General features: G+C 50.6%; 2 protein-coding genes across 2 annotated transcripts in view; one reads left to right on the forward strand and one right to left on the reverse strand.

Annotated features, from left to right (window-relative positions):
- Positions 1 to 6,517, reverse strand: part of LOC147087068 (protein turtle homolog A-like) — a 30,127-nt gene extending 23,610 nt beyond the window's left edge. Inside the window, exon 1 of the mRNA XM_085978099.1 lies at positions 6,404 to 6,517. Coding sequence (XP_085834225.1) covers positions 6,404 to 6,476 — 73 coding nt within the window. The 5' untranslated portion in view covers positions 6,477 to 6,517. The remainder of the gene's footprint in view (positions 1 to 6,403) is intronic.
- A 162-nt stretch (positions 6,518 to 6,679) lies between these two features.
- Positions 6,680 to 8,849, forward strand: part of LOC147087069 (junctional adhesion molecule A-like) — a 100,986-nt gene continuing 98,816 nt past the window's right edge. Inside the window, 1 exon segment of the mRNA XM_085978029.1 lies at positions 6,680 to 6,696. Within this exon segment, the coding sequence (XP_085834155.1) occupies positions 6,680 to 6,696 (17 nt within the window).

Genomic DNA, 8,849 nt, shown 5'->3' on the forward strand with positions numbered 1-8,849 from the left:
CTGTGAGCCCTGGTTCTGGACTCCCCCGACCATCGGGAACATCCTTCCTGCATCTAGTCTGTCCAGTCCTGTTGGAATTTTCTAAATTTCAATGAGATCCCCTCTCATTCTTCTAAACTCTAGCGAATCTAAGCCCAATCGACCCAATCTCTCCTCATACGTCATTCCTGCCATCCCAGGTATCAGCCTGGTGAATCTTCGCTGCACTCCCTCCATGGCAAGAACATCCTTCCTCAGATAAGGCGACCAAAACCGCACACAATACTCAAGGTGTGGTCTCACCAAGGCCCTGTACAACTGCAGCAAGACATCCTTGTTCCTGTACTCAAACCCTCTCGCTCTGAAGGCCAACATGCCATTTGCCTTCTTAACCGCCTGCTGCACCTGCATGCTTACCTTCAGCGACTGGTGCACAAGGACACCCAGGTCTTGTTGCACTTCCCCTTCTCCCAATCTATTGCCGTTCAGATAATAATCTGCCTTCCTGTTTTTGCCATCAAAGTGGATAACCTCGCATTTATGCACATTATACTGCATCTGCCCAATCACCCAACCTGTCCAAATCATACTGGAGTTTCTCTGCATCCTCCTCACAGCACACACGCCCACCCAGCTTTGTGTCGACTGCAAATTTGGAGATATTGGCCTAGAAATTCAGTTGCTTGCGCCAGCCGGTAGCGCCTTAGGAGGAGGAGATGTTGGGCGATAGGCGGCTAGCGGCCGGGCGCAGCGCGATCTGCGCCTCTCCCCAACTTCACTAGAGATTTAGCGTCGGCGCAAAGTCTTTGCGCGCGCTCAGCTGCGCGCGCAGATCCTGACGTCATTTCATCGTGCAACGCCCTTTGTGCGCCCCAAACCGGAACTTCAGTGGCGCCGCCCTTCTTTGTGCCTGGCGCCCCCAGCGACTGGTAGAGGGGAACGGTTCCCAGTCGCTGCGGGGTGCGGGCAGCGCTATTTAAAGGGGACTCCTCCTGCAGTATAAGTGACAGCCAGTTTGTGCCAATCCTTCTGTGCGAGAGACAAAGGCAGAGAGCTTTCTGCTTTGACTCAGCGCTCGCACAGGTACTTCTGGCTTCAGGCCAGACCTTTGCACTTGGATTTCACTTTCAGTGCCATAGCCTTGAGTCGCCACATATACTGTAATGGGGGCTACAATGGGTGGAAACGTTGGCTTTCTGCATTGCATTCAAAGGGATCAGAGACGCCGTGAGAGAGTGCCAGTCATGGCCAGACGGAGCAGGGCCAACAGGTGTCGGCACAGGAGGCCTTACCCACCCAGGGTATACCGCCAGCAGTTCTCATATCTGAACATGTCTGAGGAGCAGTGTGTTCGGAGGCTGCGACTCAGAAGGGAGGTGGTCACTGAGATCTGCCACCTGCTTCGCAGAGATCTGCAGCCACAGCTGAGGAGCAGGACGTCTCTGTCGGTGGCAGTGAAGGTGACGGTGGCTCTCAACTTCTATGCCACCGGCTCCTTCCAATCTGCTACTGGGGACATTGCCAACATCTCCCAGTTCGCGGTACATTGCTGCATCCGACAGGTGAACAATGTCTTTTTCAGAAGGAGACGTCAGTACATCTCCTTCCCCATGACCCTGGACAAGCAGCAAGAGTGTACAATGGGATTTGGAAGAATAGCGGGCTTCCCCATGGTCCAGGGCGTAGAACTGATGAATCAGCATTGGTCAGGCCTTGCTTCAGGGCTGCAGTGCGCAGGGCATGGCAGCCAGACAGGTCCACCCTCCCCCTTTAAGAGCTGACCGGCGCCAGAGTGTCTGCCGTCAATCAGCAACTCGCCGCACCTGCGCTGCGCCCGCCCTCGGGGTTATTGCCCCGGACTGCCGGCTTAGCACCAAATGATAGTCGTGCATCGCCTGTTTTAGCGCAGCAGCAACCTCTTGGGGCGATGCGACTGAATAGCGGCGAAGGTGGCGCAAACTTGCGCCGGGCGCAAACTTTAGCGGCCGCCCGACTGTAGCGCCCCGAACGTGGCTATACTGAATTTCTAGGCCATTACATCTACTTCCCTCGTCTAGATCATTAATATATATTGTGAATAGCTGGGGTCCTAGGACCGATCCTTGCAGTACCCCACTAGTCACTGCCTGCCACTCGGAAAACGACCCGTTTATTCCAACTCTTTGCTTTCTGTCCGCCAACCAGTTCTCTATCCAAGTCAATACCTTGCCCCCAATCCCATGTGCTTTAACTTTGCACGCCAATCTCTTATGCGGGACCTTATCGAAAGCCTTCTGAAAGTCCAAATACACCACATCCACTGGTTCTCCCTTATCTATTCTACCAGTTACATCCTCAAAAAATTCCAGTAGATTAGTCAAGCATGTTTTACCCTTTGTAAATCCATGTTGACTTTGTCCGATCCTGTCACTGTTTTCCAAGTGCTCCGCTATTACACAGAAACATAGAAGATAGGAGCAGGAGTAGGCCATTCGGCCCCTCGAGCCTGCTCCGCCACTCAATGCGATCATGGCTGATCATCCAAATTCAGTACCCGGTCCCTGCTTTCTCCCCATACCCCTTGATCCCTTTAGCCTTAAGAAATATATCCAACTCCTTCTTGAATATATTTAATGAAGTGGCCTCCACTGCCTTCTGTGGTAGAGAATTCCACAGGTTCACCACTCTCTGGGTGAAGAAATTCCTCCTCATTTCTGTCCTAAATGGCCTACCCCTTATCCTTAGACTGTGACCCCTGGTTCTGGACTCCCCGACCATCGGGAACATCCTTCCTGCATCTAGTCTGTCCAGTCCTGTCAGAATTTTATAAGTTTCAGTGAGATCCCCTCTCATTCTTCTAAACTCCAGCGAGTATAAGCCCAATCGACACAATCTCTCCTCATACGTCATTCCTGCCATCCCAGGTATCAGCCTGGTGAATCTTCGCTGAACTCCTTCCATGGCAAGAACGTCCTTCCTCAGATAAGGCGACCAAAACTGCACACAATACTCAAGATGTGGTCTCACCAAGGCCCTGTACAACTGCAGCAAGACATCCTTGTTACTGTACTCGAACCCTCTTGCTACGAAGGCAAACATGCCATTTGCCTTCTTAACCGCCTGCTGCACCTGCATGCTTACCTTCAGCGACTGGTACACAAGGACACCTAGGTCTCGTTGCACTTCACCTTCTCCCAATCTATTGCCGTTCAGATAATAATCTGCCTTCCTGTTTTTGCCACCAAAGTGGATAACCTCACATTTATCCACGTTATATTGCATCTGCCATGCATCTGCCCAATCACCCAACATGTCCAAATCATCCTGGAGTTTCTCGGCATCCTCCTCACAGCACACACGCCCACCCAGCTTTGTGTTGTCGGCAAATTTGGAGATATTACATCTAGTTCCCTCGTCCAGATCATTAATATATATTGTGAATAGCTGGGGTCCAAGGACCGATCCCTGCGGTACCCCACTAGTCACTGCCTGCCACTCGGAAAAAGACCCGTTTATTCCAACTCTTTGCTTCCTGTCTGCCAACCAGTTCTCTATCCAAGTCAGTACCTTACCCCGAATCCCATGTGCTTTAACCTTGGACGCCAATCTCTTATGCGGGACCTTATCGAAAGCCTTCTGAAAGTCCAAATACACCACATCCACTGGTTCTCCCTTATCTATTCTACCAGTTACATCCTCAAAAAATTCCAGTAGATTAGTCAAGCACGATTTACCTTTTGTAAATCCATGTTGACTTTTACATCTTTCATAATGGACTCTAGCATTTTCCCCACTACCGATGTCAGGCTTACCGGTCTATAATTCCCCGTTTTCTTTCTACCACCTTTTTTAAATAGTGGCGTTACATTAGCAACCATCCAATCAATGGAAGTGGCCCTAGAAATAGTAGATGCATTGCTGGTCATCTTCCAAAATTCGATAGGCTCTGGAACAGTTCCCATGGAGGGAGTGCAGCGAAGATTCACCAGACTGATACCTGGGATGGCAGGAATGACGTATGAGGGGAGATTGGGTCGATTGGGCTTGTACTCGCTGGAGTTTAGAAGAATGAGAGGGGGATGTGATTGAAACTTATAAAATTCTAACAGGACTAGACAGACTAGATGCAGGAAGGATGTTCCTGATGGCGGGGGAGTCCAGAACCAGGGATCACAGTCTAAGGATAAGGGGTAAGCCATTTAGGACAGAGATGAGGAGGAATTTCTTCACCCAGAGAGTGGTGAACCTGTGGAATTCTCTACCACAGAAGGCAGTGGAGGCCAATTCATTAAATATATTCAAGAAGGAGTTGGATATATTTCTTGAGGCTAAAGGGATCAAGGGATATGGGGAGAAGGCAGGGACAGGGTACTGAATTTGGATGATCAGCCATGATCGCATTGAATGGCGGAGCAGGCTCGAGGGGCCGAATGGCCTACTCCTGCTCCTATCTTCTATGTTTCTGTGTTTCTATGTCTCCTGAAGAGATGTCCAATAGCAAGAGGTTCTCCCCATCTCTAGATGTCCCTCTCTCCTGAAGGGGGACATCCAATGGCAAGAGGTTGGATGGTGAGGTGGGTGTTTTAAGAGGAGGTGAGGTTGATGTGGAGAGAGCGCCACAAGAACTGGGCTGAAGGGAAGATCGAGGAATGAGGGCGAGAAGTCAGAGGTACCGAGAGGCTAGAGGGCAGGAGAAGTTGCTGAGGCAGGGACTGGAGGAGGGGGCACAGAGGGAGTTGTAGATAGAACAACAACCTGCATTTATATAGCGCCTTTAACGTAGCAAAACCTCCCAGCATGCTTCACAGGAGCGATTATCAAACAGAATTTGACACGGAGCCACATCAGGAGATATTAGGGCAGGTGACCAAAAGCTGGGTCAAAGAGGGAGGTTTTAAGGAGCGTCTTAAAGGAGGAGAGAGAGGCGGAGAGGTTTAGGGAGGGAATTCCAGAGCTCGGGGCCCCAGGCAGCTGAAGGCACGGCCGCCAATGGTGGAGCGATGGAAATCGGGGGATGCTCGAGAGGACAGAATTGGAGGAGCGCAGAGATCTCGGAGAGTTGTAGGGGCTGGAGTAGGTTACAGAGATAGGGAGGGGTGTAGGGGCTGGAGGAGGTTACAGAGATAGGGAGGGGTGTAGGGGGCTGGAGGAGGTTACAGAGATAGGGAGGGGTGTAGGGGCTGGAGGAGGTTACAGAGATAGGGAGGGGTGTAGGGGCTGGAGGAGGTTACAGAGATAGGGAGGGGTGTAGGGGCTGGAGGAGGTTACAGAGATAGGGAGCGGTGTAGGGGCTGGAGGAGGTTACAGAGATAGGGAGGTTTGGAGGAGGTTACAGAGAAAGGGAGGGTTGTAGGGGCTGGAGGAGGTTACAGAGAAAGGGAGGGTTGTAGGGGCTGGAGGATGTTACTGAGATACGGAGGGGTGTAGGTTGATGGAGGAGGTTAGAGATAGGGAGGGCTTTATGGGCTGGAGGAGGTTACAGAGATAGGGAGGGGTGCAGGGGCTGGAGGAGGTTACAGAGATAGGGAGGGTTGTAGTGCTGGAAGAGGTTACAGAGATAGGGAGGGTTGTAGGGGCTGGAGGAGGTTACAGAGATAGGGAGGGGTGTAGGGGCTGGAGGAGGTTACAGAGATAGGGAGGGGTGTAGGGGCTGGAGGAGGTTTACAGAGATAGGGAGGGTTGTAGGGCTGGAGGAGATTACAGAGATAGGGAGGGTTGTTGTGAATGGAGGAGGTTACAGAGATAGGGAGGGGTATAGGGTTGGAGGAGGTTACAGAGATAGGGAGGGTTGTAGGGGCTGGAGGAGGTTACAGAGGTAGGGAGGGGTGTAGGGCTGGAGGAGGTTACAGAGATAGGGAGGGTTGTAGGGCTGGAGGAGATTACAGAGATAGGGAGGGTTGTTGTGAATGGAGGAGGTTACAGAGATAGGGAGGGGTATAGGGTTGGAGGAGGTTACAGAGATAGGGAGGGTTGTAGGGCCTGGAGGAGGTTACAGAGATAGGGAGGGGTGTAGGGGCTGTAGGAGGTTACAGAGATAGGGAGGGGTGTAGGGGCTGGAGGAGGTTACAGATATAGGGAGGGTGTAGGGGCTGGAGGAGGTTACAGAGATAAGGAGGGTTGTAGGGGCTGGAGGAGGTTACAGAGATAGGGAGGGGTGTAGGGGCTGGAGGAGGTTACAGAGATAGGGAGGGGTGTAGGGGCTGGAGGGGATTACAGAGATAGGGAGGGAGTGAGGGTCATGGAGGGATTTGAAAACAAGAATGAGAATTTTAAAATCGAGGTGTTGCCAATGTCGGTCAGCGAGCACAGGGGGTGATGGGCGAACGGGACTCGGTGCGAGTTAGGACACGGGGCGGCCGAGTATTAGATGCCCTCAAGTTTACGGAGCCTGGAAGATGGTAGGCCGCGCAGGAGAGCCTTGGGAATAGTCGAGTCTTTCACTTACCTTGGACCAGGAGCTGCGTGCTGTGTGTTATGCTGCCCTCCGCACTCTTTGCCTTGCACGTGTAGAGCCCCATGCTCGACCGATCCACGGACTCGATCTTCAGGCTCTCGTTGGTTACCTAGGGAGGAGAGACGGGGCGGAGTTAGCTGCTGAAAGTGATAACGAGCCCCACAAACACACACACAGCAAGATCTCAGATTCCATCTCCTGCTGGTCAGCGCACAGTTAGGTGCCCACAGTGGCCCCAAACACACCGGCTTTTACAGAAGAACAGAGATGTCGGGGAACATAGGGTCTAGTGAGAGGGAGGAACTGAATGAAATCAGTATTTGCAGATTTTGCAGATGATACTAAGATGGGAGGGAAAGTAGTGAGTGAGGAGGACATAAAAAACCTGCAAGGGGACATCGACAGGCTAAGTAAGTGGGCAGAGATTTGGCAGATGGAATACAATACTGGAAAGTGTGAGGTTATGCACTTTGGCAGGAAAAATCGTAGAGCAAGTTATTATCTTAATGGCAAGAAACTGGAAAGTACTGAAGTACAAAGGGATCTGGGGGTCCTGGTGCACGAAACTCAAAAGGTTAGTATGCAGGTGCAGCAAGTGATTAAGAAGGCCAATGGAATGTTGGCTTTCATTGCTCGGGGGATAGAATATAAAAATAGGGAGGTATTGCTTCAGTTGTACAAGGTATTGGTGAGACCGCACCTGGAATACTGCGTACAGTTTTGGTGTCCGTACTTAAGAAAGGACATACTTGCTCTCGAGTCAGTACAAAGAAGGTTCACTCGGTTAATCCCGGGGATGAGGGGATGGACGTATGAGGAGAGGTTGAGTAGATTGGGACTCTACTCATTGGAGTTCAGAAGAATGAGAGGCGATCTTATTGAAACATATAAGATTGTGAAGGGGTTGGATCGGGTGGATGCGGGGAGGATGTTCCCGATGATGGGTGAAACTAGAACTGGGGGCATAGTCTTAGAATAAGGGGCTGCTCTTTCAAAACTGAGATGAGGAGGAACTACTTCACTCAGAGGGTGGTAGGTCCATGGAATATGCTGCCCCAAAAAGCTGTAGAAGCTACATCATTACACAAATTTAAAACAGAAATAGACAGTTTCCTAGAAGTAAAGGGAATTAAGGGTTACGGGGAGCGGGCAGGAATTTGGACATGAGTCTAGGTTCGGATCGGTCATGGCCCTATGGGTAGCGGAGCGGGCCCAGGGGCCGTGTAGCCTGATCCTGCTCCTGTTTCGTGTGTCTAATTCTGTTAGATTCAGGAGATGGTTCTGTGATAGTAGATTGGCGGTTAGGATCAGATCAGCCATGATCTTATTGAATGGCGGAGCAGGCTCGAGGGGCCGATTGGCATACTCCTGCTCCTATTTCTTATGTTCTTATGTTATGTAGTATTTGTAGGGAAATGGTGCTAGGGAAATTGACGGGATTAAAAGCCGATAAATCCCCAGGGCCTAATAATCGACATCCTAGGGTACTTCAGGAAGTGGCCCTAGAGATAGTAGATGCATTGCTGGTCATCTTCCAAAATTCGATAGACTCTGGAACAGTACCCATGGATTGGAGGGTAGCTAATGTTACCCCACTATTCAAAAAAGGTGGTAGAGAGAAAACGGGGAATTACAGACCGGTTAGCCTGACATCGGTAGTGGGGAAAATGCTAGAGTCCATTATAAAAGATGTAATAGCAGAGCACTTGGAAAACAGTGACAGGATCGGACAAAGTCAACATGGATTTACAAAAGGTAAATCGTGCTTGGCTAATCTACTGGAATTTTTTGAGGATGTAACTGGTAGAACAGATAAGGGAGAACCAGTAGATGTGGTGTATTTGGACTTTCAGAAGGCTTTCGATAAGGTCCCACATAAGAGATTGGCGTGCAAAGTTAAAGCACATGGGATTGGGGGCAAGGTATTGACTTGGATATAGAACTGATTGGCAGACAGAAAGCAAAGAGTTGGAATAAACGGGTCGTTTTCCGAGTGGCAGGCAGCGACTAGTGGGGTACTGCAGGGATCGGTGCAAGGACCCCAGCTATTCACAATATATGTATAAATGATCTAGACGAGGGAACTCGATGTAATATCTGCAAGTTTGCAGACGACACAAAGCTGGGTGGGCGTGTGTGCTGTGAGGAGGATGCCGAGAAACTCCAGTATGATTTGGACAGGTTGGGTGATTGGGCAGACGCATGGCAGATGCAGTATAATGTGCATAAATGCGAGGTTATCCACTTTGGTGGCAAAAACAGGAAGGCAGATTATTATCTGAACGGCAATAGATTGGGAGAAGGGGAAGTGCAACGAGACCTGGGTGTCCTTGTGCACCAGTCGCTGAAGGTAAGCATGCAGGTGCAGCAGGCGGTCAAGAAGGCAAATGGTATGTTGGCCTTCGTAGCGAGAGGATTCGAGTACAGGAACAAGGAT

This window comes from Somniosus microcephalus, unplaced genomic scaffold, assembly GCF_052327205.1.
Source record: "Somniosus microcephalus isolate GS21.2 unplaced genomic scaffold, FLI_Smic_1.0 unresolved_chr6, whole genome shotgun sequence".
Classification (NCBI taxonomy): domain Eukaryota; kingdom Metazoa; phylum Chordata; class Chondrichthyes; order Squaliformes; family Somniosidae; genus Somniosus; species Somniosus microcephalus.